This window comes from Prosopis cineraria, unplaced genomic scaffold, assembly GCF_029017545.1.
Source record: "Prosopis cineraria cultivar Desert tree isolate PC_DT_omini unplaced genomic scaffold, ASM2901754v1 PC6, whole genome shotgun sequence".
Taxonomy (NCBI): domain Eukaryota; kingdom Viridiplantae; phylum Streptophyta; class Magnoliopsida; order Fabales; family Fabaceae; genus Prosopis; species Prosopis cineraria.
This window is the reverse complement of record NW_026555337.1, coordinates 17391043-17409437: the sequence shown is the minus strand read 5'-3', so window position 1 is coordinate 17409437 and position 18395 is coordinate 17391043. Positions and strand designations below refer to the sequence as shown.

Below are 18395 nucleotides of genomic sequence, written 5' to 3'. Positions count from 1 at the left end.
TGAATGACTAAAAATACCTTACATTTTTAAACATTTAATTTTTTAAAAAATACTTTATATTTTTTAAGGGAAGAAATAGAAGTTAAAAGGCATTATAAAAAGCTAGAACATTTTTTTATGTTTTGGTACATTTTATTATGCAAATTATGTTAATAAAATAAACTATTCTTCCACCCTTCATTTCAGCATCTTAAATATGTTTTCCAGAATAATAATTCACACAGAATTTTTATTTCCAAAACTTGTCCTAAAAAAGTATTCTTGAAAATTGTTCTTAAAATAAAATATTAAACAGAGTCAAACAAGCCCTTAATTGTTAGTTGGAGGGGAGTTGAGGGAGAAAAGAATTTAACAAGTCTGATTTAAACGAAAAATGGAGAGTTATAAATTTTAATTAAAAAAATGTAAGATAAAATACTAAGGAGAATTAATTGAAAGCTTTCAACCCCACTACTCCAATTTTTGATATTGAACTCATAAAAATCTCCCTTCCATTTTCCTCCAACCAAACATGGATTTAATCTTACGGACTAACTTTCCTTTCTCCGAAAATTAAGATCACGTAACTATAATTAACAAAATGAAAAGAATCCTTCAACAATAACAGAACTTTCCCTTTAATTGGTAGACTTTGCATTTGAGCCAAAGTAAAGAGACCAATATAGATCACGTCTAAAGTAACAGAAAGTTAAAGCCCAAGGAACTCAACCCTTACCTCTAAATCTATTATATGAAGTAATCAAATAAGAGGGGCAACACAAAGTGATCATTGAACAAAACATCAGAGTGGATTCAAGTTTCGCAAAAATAAAGCCTAACATCACACGATAAGCAGCTATCCTCTAAAATCGAACTGGGGAGTGTATTAAACAAAACTGCCAAAAGTTGACCTGATAATATTACCTCTTGAGGAAACAAATCAAGATGATGTTACTTCTTTCTCCTTTTATTTCCTGGGGTAGAATTCTTGTTCGATCCTCTGAAGTCATTTGTGGTCTCAGCTGTATTCTGCTTTTTGAGTCCCTTCCTGCCTCCGAAACCAAATTTAGAATTCCTAAATTCCCGTTTCTTTTGTTTCTTTCCTTGTCCAAACCCTTGCTTAGCCTTACCTCCAGACCGATCACCTGGGTAGACGCCGGGCCTTTTCTTGTTTGACCTCTCGAATACTTTTCCATCCTCAAAGTTGAAATCCAGATCAGCATCGTTCCCACTCCCAGCAAAACCACTCTGTTGCCTTTGCTTCCTCCACTTTTTAACAGATTCTATCCCTTCCTTTTTCTGCTTAGCTCTTTCTTTCAATTTCTGGGCCTGAATTTCTTTAGACAATCTTTTGGCCTCCCTGGCCTTTCTTCTCTCTTCAGCCTCTTCCATCTTCCTCTTCTCTGCTAAAAGCCGGCCCTTCACCTTCTCCATATGTGAATCTGTCTTCACCATTTCTGCATAATAGTCTGAAGGTCTAAGGAAAGGAATATCCATTGACTGAAACTTCTCAAAAGCCTGCCTAGTTCCCTCCAATGCCTGAGTGTAAAAAGAAAGTTCCCGTGCCAAGTCATCGTTCACATCTACTTCTTGCTCTTGATCTATATCAATGGAGAGTTTATGTATCCATTCCACATTCTCTGGCCAGCATATGTCTCCAAGTTTATCCAGGAGACCATCCCTGTTGAATATTGCATTTTTAGACGGTTCAGTCAATTTCACATCTTCTCCTGATTCTGACTCTGATTCAGATCCAGAGAGTTCTTCATTCATATCTTCAACCTCATCATTAATCATTTTAGACCGTTCCTTATTAAGCACTCCCATTCAACCTGTAGAAAAGTTGCAGGATAAAAATTAAAACAAACAAATGGTCTCTAGTATTTTACAGTTTCCATTCTCTTCTTTTGGGTTAAATAATTATTCATTCAAAAAATTCAAGGTACAGAGCTTCCTCAGGGCCCCCCCCCCCAAAAAAAAAAAAAAAAACAAAACAAAACAAAAGAAAGAAAAAGAAAGCTAACTTTACATTCATTGCAAGATGGGCAACTTGATAAACATGAACATGAAGCACAGCAAGCTTCCTCAGCCAATAGGCAGAGCTCAGCACTATCATGGGAGAGACATAAAGCACAATAAATAATACCAGTTTTGCAGAATGCATCGTTGGAAGCACATAGCTTTTAGGTAAGATTTTTTTCCCCTTCCTTTTGAACATAACTGCAAGCTTAATAAATACATACTTGACATTTAAAAATCACCAAAGAGGTAGAATTTGAACGCAAGCAAAGATAAAACTAATAAAACAACGTTCTTTCTTTTACCAAATAGACATTCAGCATTCATATATATATATAACATTAAACATTCTATTTTCATCAGAACAAAAAGAGCTCCAAGTTTCCCAAAAAGAAATACAGAAAAGAACCTCCAAGTTTCCAACAGTAATTAGGGCTTAGCATCTTAAATCAAACATTGATAAATGATGCTCTAAATTTGTAACAACGCTACTCTAAATTTGCAACTATTGACAAATCCAACATTACACAAAACTATACACATTACATGACTTGCTAGCAAAAAAAAATGAAGAGGGCAGAAGTATAGTAGCCAGTTACACACCATTGAAGCAAAAACTAGCACTAAAACTTCATTTTTCGAAACAAAAAAGTAAAAAGCATCAATATTCAAACGATTAGAAGACCATATTCAAAGCCAAATTAAACTGAAAAATGTAAAACAAAGTAAGAAACAGTGCGACAGCGTCCAACACAGGATTGGCAACAACGCGGGAACAGAGGCGGGGAATAAATTCGAAGTTAGATTCAAAGCCAGATTGATCAAATGAATCTCACCGGACTTTGGGAGTAGGAAAAGCCCTAGGGTTCGCAACTTCTTCAATACTTGCCAGAGAACAGCAGAACACCCACGCAGGGCTGACACAGCGTCCGACGGCGCTTCGACCAAGCGCGGAATGCTTGTTCTGCAACGAAGAAAAATGAAACCCCTACTTCTTAGCGGTCGAGAAGCTTATAATTAATTTTAGGGAGAATTAAGCTACCTCAGAGAACAAAACTTATCTTATGACTCTCTCCATATAAAAATTTTAATGAAAAAATGATAATAATTTTTTTAATTATATAAATAATAATTTAATTTATTAAAATATCATAATTATACTAAAAAAATTTTTATTAATAAATTTTAAAGTGAAAAAATTATTTTACTTTTATTAAAAATATTAAGCTCTAATTATAATTTTTATTTTATGAATTGTAAGAATTGAATAAAAAATTATATTTTATCAAGTGTAATTTCTATTATGAAAAAACAAGTTTTTAAAATAACAAACTTCAATCACAACTTTTGTTTAAAGAATAACAACTTTTATTCAAAAAATTGTAAGAATTGAATAAGAAATTACAACTTATCAATAAAGGTAAAATGGTCTTTTTAATTTAAAATTTATTAATACAAAAATTTCTAAAGACTTAAGTTGAATTATGTCATTTTCAAGAATTAAATTATTATTTATATAATTCAGAAAAATTTTATTATTATTTTCTCATTTTTAATTGAATTATACTCTAAGAAAGTAGTTAGTTGTCTCTTAGTTATGATCATTTTGTCATGTTTACTCCTATTTAATGGGGATATTTTATTTTAAAATAAATAAAAAGTGACTTATTTATTATGAACAATTTTCATAAAAATATATTAATTATACCTTAAAATACTAAAAATATCTTATATTTTTTAATATTCAAATCCTCAAAAAATACTTTATATTTTTTAATGGTAAAGTATTAGTTAATTTTTTTGCCAGCTTTATCATTAGTTAATTAATCATTATTACTTTTAATTTATACAATTATATTCTAAAAGTATAATGATCTTAATATTTTTGGATTTTTAATATGAGTATCTTACATCTATGTTCTAAACTCCTCCATACAAAATAAAATTTTTACTGGAATTTTATTTTATTTTTTCTCAAAACAAATGACATAAAATATATTTTTAAATAGGGCTTTTTGTTTTGAAAAATAGGTAATCAAATAGGCCTAAATTGATCTCAAAACATGTTTTGAAGGGCGAAAAACTTGTTTCATTCATTATTTTACATGATTAATATCACATGCCAAATGAGTATTTAGAATTAAAGTCAAGAAAACGGATTGAGCTCATCAGGCTAGCTCGTTTAAACCCTATAACAATAGGTCAGGCTTGTAAATAGAATACTAACATAGTAAATCAAGCCCATTTAAACTCGTGTAATTTCATATTTAAATGGGTCGACCCTTAAGGATCGAGGGCCATCGTTTTTAAGCCCATATGTACATTTTTTTTTCAATTTTCATAACTTTGACTCTTTTTAGACTTGAAAAAAATTAAAGTAAATATTACTCCACATCATATATGAGCCCATATTTGAATACAGCCCTAAATCTTTTAATTCATCTAGATCTCTCAATCCTATACCTCAGTCCATTAATCTCATCTAATATAGATTCGATGTTTGTTGGCTTAGATAATCCATTGCTTAATGCCTTAATGTCATTTCATTTGTGTTTTTAGTTCATTTAGGTGTTGTTTAGTTAGTTTTTTTCATTGTTTTCTTGATTGTGTATTATATTAGAATGAAGTGATATTTTGTTTGGTAAAAAAAAATTTTAAAAAAATAAAAATAGCTAAAAGGGCTTGAAGCTTGCAGATCTGGCCCTGAGCCTGCTATGTTCAGGGCCAGGCTTCGCATTTTAGGGTCATAAAGAGAACTTAAACTTAAACGGTTTAGCCTTTTTAGATTTAAGCCCATAAAGGGCTGACCCTACAGGGCCAGGCCAACCCTTTTTCCTAACTCTATTCAAAATATTGCATGAAGTGTGCATTATATCATAACTCTATCTTGATATGCAACAAGATGTGTCCCAATATAACTTGCAAAATATATACAATTCAACAAAATCATATTTTCTTTTCTTTTCCTTTTTTTAATAGCAAGGGAGGATGCTAAGCAATTAGGGTGTCATATTGTAGCAAACTAACTGATTATGGAAAAAAAGATAAATACAGGATGAAAACCAGCTATACAAGATAAAGCTTGTTTAATGAGTATGTTTGCAACTTCATTAGCATCACGCGAGATATTTTGGACTTTCATCCTCTAATCCCAAGCCAACAAAGTTTAAATTTTAGAGATGATGTCATTATTTGAATGTTGAGAGACCTTTTACCATCAATAAATTCTACTATTTCAAAGCAATCAGATCCAGGAATCATCTAATGGTAGCTAAGGTCTCAAGAAAACTTAAGGCCTTACAGGCATGCTTAGAGCTCAACAATTAGTGGTCACCATCATTCATGTTAAGCATAAAACTATCTTTAAATTCACCAATTGAGTTTTGATAAGAACTACCACAATCCTATTTTCCTCTCAAAGGAAGGTTAGTTAAAACTTGAAGAACGCTCATCAGTGGATTGAAATGTCGAAAGTTGTTTGTTGGGCGATTTTAGGAGATGCTAATTTTATCATAAAAGGTACTCATCATGAGAGGCCTAAAGATTTTAGGTAATTTTAGGTGATTTTATCATTAGAAGGTACTCATCACGAGAAGGCATAAAGATGCAGGCAAGAAGGCAAATCATATAAACATTGTAAATAAGGGCTATTTTTGTATATGGATATATATTGACCATAATACATTTGCAGATTCACTCATCCTCTCAATGAACAGGATCAAATTGATCACATGAAGAAAAAAGCAAACAAATTATGAAACTACTAAAGCTTTTAGGTAGCGAACAATGTCAGTAGAACAAATGAACAAATTAAAAAAAGGAAAAATTTCAAGTAAGGACAATGAAAGAGAAATATTTTTCAGTGGGTCCCAAAAAAAACATAAAAATTCTTTGCAGTAATTTTTAGACTCAACTGAAATAAAATAGGCAGTTGAAAAGACCAAAATACCCTTATACAAAATTAGCAACTACTTAGTCAATGCCTAACTTTACATTTTAATTACTTATTTGTACTTGTTAATCCCTTAACAGTATTTGTTAAATAGTTAATTAGTTAATTTGTGACTTTACAATCTTAAAAATATTACTCATTAATTTTATAACTTTACTTGTTAATTTGTCAACATGACTTGTTAACTATTTAACTTAACTTGTGAATCTTTTACAAGGCTTGTTTACTCAAATTGACTAAAAAACACCATCATTAGTCATTAATTTTCTTACTTCACTTATTAATTTATTGATATTAGTTGTAAATTACCTGATTTCACCTGTAAATAATCATACTAATATTAGTTGTTAATTATCTAACTTTTCTTTGTTAATTTACCAATATCAATTGTAAATTATATGACTTGTCAATAATTATACTAGTTCAATCATTGTGACCTAAATGCAAAATTATTAGTTGTTAATTATCTAATTTGTTAATTTATCAATATTAGTTGTCAATCATTTTTCCTTTTGCAAAAAGGTATTTTAGTCTTTTCAACCACCTATTTCATTTCAGTTCAGTCCATAAATCTTGTAGCAAATTTTTATATTTTGTTAGGACCCACTAGTAAATATTTCTGTTTCCTGATCCTTAGTTGAATTTTTCCTTAAAAAACAAGAGAACAAGGTAAAGCAAGTAGAACACTCAATCTAAAAATAAAAGAAAAATGAATGAAGTACCATTGCAAAATGAAGAAGGGAAGCATAAAGATGCACTTGGTTTACGAGCATGAAGTCGATGAGTTGGGTTCCCTCAAGTGAAGAATAATAAAGGAAGCAGTGGCTCTCGTAGGCAGACAAAACTCATATACATGAAGGGGATGAAAGTAGTCTTAAGCATGATAGAGGTAGCTAAGGTTGGCAAAAGTTAGACTAAAGAAGTAAAATTAATGGGTTAAAGAGCAAAACATTCCTTAGAATTTTTTCTCTAAGGATACCAAATATCCTAAACTTTTGTTTGGATCAATTTTATTTTGAAGCTTTTAAAAAGGGAGCAATTTTGCCCTGCCATTAAGGTTGATCATTGGTTGACCGTGCATTTAACTTTCACTACCACCTAGCAACCATATGGCATTAAAAAAAAATAGAATTCCACATGGCCATTAAAGCTTTCTGCCTCTTCTTTCTTAATCATCTCCTCTTCTCCATCTTCCTCCTTCATCTAAAGCTTTGAACCCTTCTTCTTAAAGCAAAGCACAAAGTGGAAATTGGCGCCTCCTTCATCCTCCTTCATTTAAGAGTAAAGTGTAACACTTTAAAATTTCACTATGATTTTTTGTAAATTATATAATTTTTACAACTTACTTTGTCCACTAAAATACATACCATGATAGAAAAGAATCTATCATAGGAATAAAGAGTAAAGCTTACTTCTCAAAATACTACCATGGTAAATAAACATTTATCATGGTAAAAAGGACTTTTTTTAATATTTTCAAACTCTACCGTGGTAGAAAGATGCTATCATAGTAATTTAGAATCAAGATCATTTCTCAAAAGTATATAATGGTAGGAAAAGTCTTTCTAATACATAATATCTCTGCATGTCCAAGGCTTGCCAATTAATTTTTTTAGGTGAAAAGATGAAATTACCCCTTTGTGAAAAAAAGGACCTTTTATTGAAAATAAATGAACTTCAATTATTATTTATGGATGTTCTATTATAAATTTTATTTGAATAACTTGTAAATTTTATCTCCTTTAACTAGTGTAGATCATGTAGACTATATGAAATAAACAAATGCTTTGTTGTAAATAAATAAATTTCAAATATTATTTATGGATTTTATGTTCTAAATTTCATTTGGGTAACTTGTAAATTTTCTTTCATTTAATAAATGTAAATCATGTGGACTATGTAAAATGAAACAATTGTTTTGTTGTTAATAAATGAACTTTAAATATTATTTACAAAGTTTCTATTGTAAATATCATCTGAATAATTTATAAATTCAAAAGGCATATAAAAGTTCATGCCACAAAGCCTAAGTCAACACCATAGGCTCATGCAAATGTAATATATAGCCTAATGCTTAAAAACCCCTAACATTGGCAATAATGAGTATTCAATTACATAAACTAAAAGCCTAGAAATTTTACTAATAATGTTAAGTGTCTCTCTAGTTTTTTATACTTCCCCTTTAGCCTTGCACTTAACATTTCCTGGAAAAGTATTCAATAATGAGAATAAAATTATACAATCTTAGTAACCTAGGCACATAAATTCAAGTACATAAGAATGTGATAAATACAAGCACGTAAGGCAAGGAATCACAATTAATATACTTTCAATGTTCAACATGTATCATAAGATTATTTATCATTAATCACAAGGCATAAATGCAATGATGATAATTATATAGGATCGTATGCATTCTCTCTTTATTACTCTCCTTATATTTTTTGATTGAATTCATGGGCTATCAAATCATATGGGACTAACCCCGTGTGATTGTATTAAGCCTACTCTCTAATTATGGGGGGTTACTTGGTCAAGGTACCCCCTCTCTACTCTCGAACCATGGATTCTCCCTTCTCAAATTACTAGGGTGTTACTATTTCCCTTAAGAAATTGATGATCTTAGGCGTCATGCTCATATACGTCAAACAAGTAATCCCCAAGGGACAATGGATATAAATGCATTGTAATCAAATATTCTAACTAGTACACAATTCTCAGTAGAGGCTACAACACCTGGATTTTCTACAATGCCTTTACTCACTCAAGTGAACTCCCACTGAGATTATGCAACATGCTCATGTTACTTAGTAATAGGCTATACATACAAATTTGATTAACTTATCTCACAATCAATTGCATACTATCAAGCCTAGGATAAAAATGTCATTGATTAAAAAAATAAGTATACAAGGATCTTGAGTTTTGTTTGGGAAAATGGTTGTTCTACCCATTATAGCATCTCCTCTTTCTTTTACCTTCACTATCCCAATTTGGTTGTTTTTACCCAAGTTTTCTAGGTTTTTTGGTTGATCATTTGCACAATTTGATTTTATAATTCCTCAATAAAATCGTGCACACACCTTAAAGTTAGAATTGAGTATCATTATTAACCATTCTATTAACCAATTTGACCATGCTTGATCTTAAGAGGAGAAAAACCAATTTGAGCTTCAAGTATAGAACAAGAGAGCAAGCTTATAAGGGAGAGAAAGAGGGAGAGTAGTGCATACCAAAACTAGAGAAGCTTTAGCAAATTGAGAAAAGCACATGATCAACATCAAAGAAATAGAAGATAAGAGTCTCCATGGTAAAAAAAGACAACTAATCTCTTTTTAAAAACAAATTCTTTAACTTGGAAGTATTACTATGATAGAAAAAGGACTACCATGGTGGAAAAGAATAAGACATAATTTATAGAAACAATTTATCTTTTAAAAACGATTATTATAGTAGAAAGAAATGGAACCATTTTTCTTTTCAAATGACTATCATGATAAAAAAGATTCTACCATAGTAGAAAATAACAAACTAGATAAGTAGAAATTACCATGGTAAATAAAATTTAACTTATTAAATAATCATTTTCAAAATTTGGGATCTCAAGCATTTATAAACAAAAATAAGCATGAAAGGCTCATATAATCTTAAATAATATAAAACTATAACAAAACAAAACAAAATAGGAATTTAAAAGCTGTTATGCATTTTAAAAACTTCTGAACATTTCACAAACATTCCAAACAATATATATAACCATTAATTTTGCTATTTAAACACGAAATGAACTATATTTTGGTTATAACTACCAACCCAATGTTATATCAAGAAAATTTTATATAAAATAATCAAATATTTAGCTATGGATTACACAACACAATATCTGAAATAAAATTTATCCTTCCATATGGCATTAGGCTAAAATATCATTTTTTTCCACCCTTGTGCTCCTAGCAACTACAAACCAAAGCTATAAACTAAAACAAACAATTTGATCACTACCAAATACACATGTGGCTATGTAATCATACCATTTCAATTCATCCAAAATAAATCAAACTTCATAATTGATAGTCATCCAAATGTACACCACAAATAGTAATAGTTTGAAGGGCATGTTAACCGCAACAAATTCACATAATTATCAATTAAACAAAAGTCTTAGCATTGGCAATACCTAAAAGTGGATCCAAAACACTAAGCCTCAAGGGCTACTCCGCACATTACACTTAGTTCTTCTCTTGAAAAATTATTAACCATAGGAATGAGACTCAAAAGTCTCAATAACCAAATTTAATTTATAATAATATATGCAAACAATTATATTTGAGCATGATAATGGGAAAAGTAATACATTTTTAATCAAATGCAAGAGGTATTAAATTGCATGACGAACAACCCCTTTATCTCTCTCCATTATCCTCGAGCCATAGCTTTCACTTAGTGCTAGATCACCCAGTCAAAGGTGGACTAGCTAGTCTGAGTTCTTAAAAGCCACTTATTGAGCACTTCTAATAGGGGAATAAAGTAGGGCTCAAAATACAACAACAAATCTTCTAACACCTCCCACAAAAGTCTAGCAATTACATATCAATAATGCACAAATGAAGAACATCACAAGCCTTCAAAAGTTTCTCGTTGTCAACAATATTACAACATAACATGCTACTTGGCAAAAATATTTCAAAATGTATATCTATAATTCTAACATTTGCTTAATAAACATATCAATATAATTTCTCAATATATCTTTTCAATAATCACACAAATAATAGTAGGCAACACTAATCATAAGTTAAAGCATTGTTATCTTGTGACTTTATCAATAATTTATCCTTTACAATTTTCCTTCTTCCACAATCTTCACTAGTACAATTTACAATAAATTTTCACATCATATAGCATTGAAACTAATAAACAATTCTAGCCATAGAGTTAGGGAGTATAGTTTATATTCCTAATTTTCATTAGCTATACTAATCTGTGTTTAGTATGACTAAACAAAAATTCTAGCTCTCTTCTAATATATTTAAACATCAACAAGCTATATTTAACTTCTAAACCATTTCTAAATAACAGTAGGCAACACTAATCAAAAGTTAAAGCATTGTTATCTTGTGGCTTTATCAATAATTTATCCTTTACAATTTTCCTTCTTCCACAATCTTTACCAATACAATCTACAATAAATTTTCACATCATGTAGCATTGAAACTAATAAACAATTCTAGCCATAAAGTTAGGAAGTATAGTTTATATTCCTAATTTTCATTAGCTATACTAATCTATGTTTAGTATGACTAAACAAAAATTCTAGCTCTCTTCTAATATATTTAAACATCAACAAGCTATATTTAACTTCTAAACCATTTTTAGTATTACCATGTTCCTCTTTTCTATTCCAAAAATTTACATAAAAGTATCATATGAGTTAGAAATTTGGCCTCAAACTTCAAATCATCATTCTAAATCCTTAAAAGCATGTTTCTAAACCCAAATAAATAATTAAACATCACAAAATCCTCTTATACTTTCACATTTAACCACAACTCAACTATAATAGCTTAGGGTTTAACTCTTAAGTCTCAAATTTGAATTCCATCAATAAAATAGTACTCTAGATCATTAATTATATGTACAACCAACAACCTTAACAACCATATTTAAGCATCATAAATTTGGTCACCCATTACCCTTAGGAAAACCTAACAGAAAATCTCCTACAAATCAAAGAGAAATTAGTGTAGAAATGAAAGGAAGGGAAGGGAGCTAGGAACTCACCCTAAGTGATTTATAAGTTCAAAATCACCCTAAAGGCACTGAAATATCATGCCTTAGAAGAGTACTGTTGCTACTCTCCTTCTCTTCCCATTTTCCCTTTGTGTTCTGATTTAATTTTCAAAATACAGATTGATATAAACACCTTCATCCGCACATGGTTGTGCCTTTTCATTTCACATCCGCTGGCAATAAAGGTATATTTAAATCAGGCTTGCCTCCTTTTTTCACGTCCATGAGTAGATGAATCATATTCAAGTCTTGTTGATGTGCCATTGCATATAGATAGGGCACTTCCCACCCTTCAAAGTTCATCCACGAGAAAAGACACCCTTTGGTGCTATGTTCATGGACAAAGGTGTGTAATACCACATAAAGCTCCTTTAATTCATCTCCAAACCTCAACTTTATCACTCTAAATATCTAGAAATAATCATGATTACGTGCCTAACACTATTAGTTGCAAGAAAACTTTATTTATGCCATAAATTGTAATTTAAGATCCTAAAAAAAATTGAGATGTTATAGAGTAATTAGTAAGGCTAAGTAGTGGGATAAGAGTGTTGAAAAAGGACTCTAGATAGATTTAAGCAAGAACAAGATAGGGTTCAAAATGTTAAGTCTAGTTGAAAGGATTGGCTCAGTAAGATACTATAAAATGAATCTATATAGATCTAAGTTGAGTAAGCCTAAATGGTGATTATAGGTAGTCTGGGCCAGTTTCTTCTCTTTCTTATAAACCTACTCTAACCCAAAAGTGGCTTGCATAAACCTACTTGCATAAACATTTGACTTGCCAATATAACTAGCCCTATAAAGGTGGCGAAACCTACTTGCAAAAAAAAAAAAGACTTTTGGCTGCAACTTTTAATGGCAAGAAAAAGGTCAAGTTGTTGCCAAAAATGAAACATTATTTTGGTCATGATAGAAAAAAGTCAAGTTGTTGCCAAAAATGAAACATTATTTTGGTCATGACACAATGTCGCCATCAAAAAGTCAATGCTAAAATTAGACTTTTAGTAACGACTTTTAATTATCACCATCAAAAAGGAACTTTTAATAGTGATTTTAAATAGTTGCCACCAAAAATAACTTTTTGCGGTGACATTTGTTGGCCCCAAAAATATTTTGGTAAAATTAAAATATTATAAAATTTGATATTTCAAATTCAATTTTTTGTCATCATGTAAAGAAGTCACAAACAAGATTTTTATAACCAATTATTACAATAAGCACATAAAAAATCTATACACTCTAAAATATCTATGAAATTGAATTTTGAGAAGAATATGAAAAATTATTCAAATTCATCTTTTTGTTATGAGGTAGAGAATGATTAGAGGTTAGCTATATCACATATAAGATCCTTGAAATTATTTTATATTGTAAGTTATTATTTTTTATTAAAAAAATTCAAAATTGATTAAAATGTCTATTAACAATATTTATATGTTTAATGTATCTTGTGAGGATGATCTTGGTCAATTCTAGGGAATTTGTTAAGTCTTCAGGATCATGGAAGGTTTATGAATTAAAAAAAATGTGACACTCATCTTAAATATAGGGCTGATGGTGATGTTAGGGAATCTAGTGTTGAATGGCAGAATATTGCAATATTTTGTGAGAATCAAAGTACTAGTGGATGTGATGAAGCTTCTAGTATGGTCTGGATTCATGTGAGATATAAGAATCTCTCAAACTTTTTTCAGTTAGTGGTCGATTGGATCTTAAACCAAGAAGTTGCAAAGAGGTGAATTGCCCTTATGAATATGAGAGGTTGTAGCATGCATGTTTTAAGGGACTTCTCACACGAAAAGAGTATATGGAAGGCGTTGAATTAGGAGAAAGCTACTAGTTTGTTTTCAAACCTAGATAACAATTTTGATGGTTCTAGTTTTTGGAATATGATATAGAGAGAAATGTGTATAGATTGGCATGCGAGTGTGTAGCATACATATGGGGAGGGAAATTGCAAACTAGTTTACAAATGATAGTCTTAAAATTGATTATGGGGTGGCGTATTTTAGTGATTGACAACCTGTAGAAATTTATACTATTTCAACACATTTTCCTACACTTTCATATACTTTTTGGTTCAAATGTGAATATTTTGGATGCAAATAAAGGAAGATGGGCTTTGGTGATAGGATTTATTGGCAATTTTTACAAAACTATTGCCTTGATTTCGTCTTTGAAAAATCTCATAACTGTTTTTGTTGTTTTAAGTGACCTCTATTGAACAATCATGCTAATGGAGAGCTAAATAAAGCTTACGGATAGAATTAGAAGCAAAAGATAACAAGAATTGGATCATAAAATGAAGAATTAACTTTTTATACCATGTGCCATAGCACATGCACATTTTGTCATGGCTCATGACACAGAGAAGGGGAAAAACACTAGCTACACATGTGCTACAGTGCACATCATAGAAGCAATCCACCACAATGCATGAACTGTTAGCCGTGGAAATGGTGCATAAGTGCTATTGTGCGTTTTGGTCGCTAAACTGAAAAATAGGGTTACATAAGCTCATTTCCAAGACTCTAGTCCCAACATATTTCAATTTCCAGAGGTTCTTGGGCACAAGCTCTGTTAGAGTTTTGGGTTTTTTAGATATAAAGAAATCCAAATGGATTTCTTTTAGTTTTCTTGTTTCTAATATGGGTGTTGAATATTATTATGTTGAACATTATTATGTTTTTAGCGTGTTTTTTGAACATGGATGGCTAATAATCTTATTCTAGGGTTATTTCTAACCTTTATATGGATTAAAACTTTACTATTCCTCTCTTTTGAAAGCCAATGTGTGTATGTGCTGGGGGGGTGTGTTTAATTCCTTGCTTAATGCTTTTAAATATTTGGTTACTATTTAGATTGACGTGTTTACTTGGGTTATGCCTAAGAAAGTGGACTTAGCTGTAGAATTTAGATAAAATAATGTTGGACTTAAAATTTTAAAAGATAAATGGATAGTTTTGATATTTTACTGACCCTTCATAATCAAATTAAGATTAGTGCTTTAAATTTGTTTTATTAATTATTTTTTAAGAGATCGAGAATTTTTTATGCTAGCAAAATACTTGATTTTGACTTGATAAAGTTTTTTCAAGTAATTTAAAATTTTAGAATAATACTTTTTTTATTAAAAAATCTTTTTGAGAGGAATTAATTTAAGTTTTATGAAATATAAAAGGGAGAGATAATCTTAGATTTTGTCACTCTTTAATTCAAATCTTCAACCAACTTTCACTTGCTTTAAAACACTTTTCACTTTATTTTTCACTACTTTTAAACTAAGTTCAACTAGATTTTCCTCAAATTAATTCAAAGCTTAATGGTAAATTTTGACTCTCTTTTGCATTAATTAATCATTGTGGGAACAGTATCTTTTGAAAACTTTTCGACCTGTGAAGAACTTGCGACCCACCCAACGAGCTCAGGGAATACTTGTTTGGAGATATTGTTCTAATGTAAAGTTTAGTTTTGGGTTTTAATTTGCCCCTGTTCTTACAAAAACAATAGAACTTAATTAGTTTAGTGTTAATTCTCAAACTAAAATCAATGAAATAAATCAAAACTCAGAAACCCCTTTTAACTAAGGATAACGTCCATAATAATTAACAAACAAAACATTATTATTTCAAAATAAGTTTGTGAACAATTAACTATTCATGAGGTACTAGGAAGTAATGAGTGTTCATTCACTTCAACTTGTAAAAACCCACAAGAGATGAAAGAGAAAAAGTTCTCTCTCTAATATCAATAACACCTTGATCATAGCATATAATTAAACTTTTCATTCCTGAACATCATATACCTAGCCTCAAACTCAGCAATCTCCCTATTCTTGTCTTCCAGAGCAGCCTCAAGTTCCACAAGGATCTCTTTTAGTTCTTCTCTATTTTGTCTTATTCTAGGCAATATCTTCAACAAGTGTCCTCGCATTAGGAATCCTGAAATCATGCAGAAGACAGATGTCCTTGGGTCAAGTGGCTGGAGAGCACTGATCGCCACTGTGAGCTCCACGACTTGGTTCATCACTTCATTTATGTTTGAGTATATTCTGTTCAGTTCAGACATCATAGCTTCATACATATTATCAATTTCTTGCTCACTCATTGGTCCACTTTTTGTTGCATTTCTTCTTGACCTTGCCATGGCCCTGTGCGGATAAAAAAGACAAAAAAAAAAAAAGGAGTAAACTATGAGAGCTGAGTTAAAGTAAATGCATGCTATAAACAGAGATTGTAGAATAGTTTCAACACTCGAGATTTTTGAGGATCGTTTTTTATTTTGTTTTCCCCATGTACTAATTGCCTTCCCACTTCCTTTCCAATGCAATTTGTTATGAAAAAAAATAAAAAAGTAAAACTTTGAAGAAAGAAAAAGAATAAAAATTAGTTAGAAATGGAAAGAAATTAAACAAACTGAATTTTCATGTATGTTATTAAGAGTACTTAATTAATTAAGAATGGCACTTTTAAGATACCCTAAGCAGACAAAATTGTCCGACATATATGATCAAACAAGATTATAACTAAAACCACTATTTTTATGTTTCATTTAAGGTCCGCAGCCATATTCATAAAATAGCATGAGCAAATATGTATTAGGGAGAAAAATGCTTTATTTGAGACTCAGACTTGAACTTAATGTTATCTTTCAAGTTTCAACCTCAATTTATACTAACATTATGGCCATACAAAGACAATTATACCTCTTCGAGTGCCCTACAAGTAATTGTGACCTTAACTTAATGTCTCATATTTTTATAATTTCTTCATAAAACTAATAAGACCCTTTGAAATTCAAACCTCCCCTTGAAAAAAGATCTAGGGTATGATAAAATAATCCCCATTATTATTCTTAGAAAGATCATTCAAAAAACATATCCAATAATAATGAAAAACAATGACAAACTATCTCGAATTTGTTTATCGATTCCACATCTCGAAATTGTTTATCAATTCCACATTATCTGAATAAAAAGAGGCATGACTTAGCAAGTTTGGAGGGTGTTCTGTCCCCGCAGTCCCTGGAAAACAAAATTAGGTTTTGCATGAGCAAAATGTCGGTTAGGGACCATAAACACAGTTAATTCCAAAAATAACCCATGACAGATGAATTTTGTTATAGTAGTATTTCAAATGGATACAAGTCATCATAGATTTGAAGGTTTATAAAGTTATATAAACGTATACAGCATCAGAACATATCTAAGCTAAGAGCGTCATTGTTATTAGAATCCAGAAATATTGACTAAAAGAATCTGCGGAGAGAAAATGGAAAAATGTAAGAATAATTTTATTAGGGCTATTTGGAGACATAATTTTTATTGGGTTCAATGAACATTTATTAACGGAATCTATCTATAAGGAAGGGAGAGATAAAAGCACAACAATCTTAGGAAATAAATTTATCATAATCCTTAGTTTGGATCACGACCATTTCTCTTAATTTTATAGGTGATAAGAAGATTACTATGGAGATTAGCTTCCACAAAGGATGCTTATCACTACAAAATCCACGAAAAAGGAGATTAAAATCATGCATATAGAGGCTTGATTAGTACCAAAAAAACACATAATAAATCCTCACATTCTATTAATATGCATATAAAAGAGAGACATTCCTTCAAAAAAAAAAAAATCCTTCATTTCAAACACCTAAAAGCTATAATAAATACAAGAACTAGATAATTAGATTTTGATAAACTGAGAAGAGCTTAAGGAGTAAATCTTGAAGAGCATAGAAGTGAAAGAGATGGAAATATGAAAATAAAGGTAAAAAACTAATGAAATTATCGAGAAGGCTAAGTATTAAGATAGAGTGAAAGAGATGGAGGCTAGAGTGGTGAAGGAAGAACATGAAAGGTTCCATGCTATTGAAGACTCATGGGTGAACGAATTGAATTAGCCAATTAGGGATTTAGATAGGAACAGTGTGCAATATAAAATAAGTATATAGGGATTCTGAGTCAGATCAGATGAAATGATTGTTCTACCAATTCTAGCCCAATTTATCCCTTTCCATTTATCTTCACCGCAGCCCATTGATTGTGTCTAGCCACATTTACTATAATTGTATAGGTTGATTGCACAATGCTACTTCAGAATGCAATTCAAAATTAAGTAAATCATACCAACCACTATAAGTAAGACTGGTTTATGATTGTTATTACCATTTTAATAACCAATTTCACTATTCTTAATTTAGTTAAAGCTTCAAAATTAATAAGAGATGCAATACAGACAGAGAGGAGCAGACCCAAAACTAGCTGGGGAATAAGCTTAACTAATGATGTTGAAGAGAGGGATTAAATGATGAAGTGGGGAGGAAGGCTAAACACTGAGCAGAGAGTGCTGGACATAGAGGCTAGAGGAAGAAAAGGAAAAACAAGAAAGGAATGTTGAAGACTCAATCAAAGGGATCATCTCAACGTTGTACAATATAAAATAAATCAATAAAGGATCCAAGTTGAGACAAGTAAAGTGGTTGTTTTATCTAACCTATTTTCTTATTTGGTTAAAGAGAAAAAATTCCTTCAAACTTTTTTGTGAGAAAAACTTAATATCCTAAACTTTTTTTAGAGCAATGTTCTCTCAAAATTTTTAAAAAAGATGCGATTTCATACTACTGTTAAATCTAGACGATGTTGACTGTG

The 18395-nt window shown here is 30.6% G+C and overlaps 2 protein-coding genes across 2 annotated transcripts; both read right to left on the bottom strand.

Moving 5' to 3' along the window:
• Window positions 1-601: 601 nt before the first annotated feature.
• On the bottom strand, window positions 602-2995 carry LOC129313663 (probable rRNA-processing protein EBP2 homolog). Its single transcript, XM_054956957.1, has 2 exons — window positions 2835-2995; window positions 602-1811 (listed from the first exon to the last, which is right to left on the bottom strand). Exon 2 carries the CDS (start codon window positions 1804-1806, stop codon window positions 931-933), a length of 876 nt encoding a protein of 291 aa, XP_054812932.1. The 5' UTR covers window positions 1807-1811; window positions 2835-2995; the 3' UTR covers window positions 602-930.
• LOC129313953 (prefoldin subunit 2-like) lies at window positions 2675-15889 on the bottom strand. Its single transcript, XM_054957339.1, has 3 exons — window positions 15549-15889; window positions 2884-2962; window positions 2675-2704 (listed from the first exon to the last, which is right to left on the bottom strand). The coding sequence occupies exons 1-3, from the start codon at window positions 15887-15889 to the stop codon at window positions 2675-2677; spliced, it is 450 nt and encodes a 149-aa protein (XP_054813314.1).
• Between the last annotated feature and the right edge of the window lie 2506 nt (window positions 15890-18395).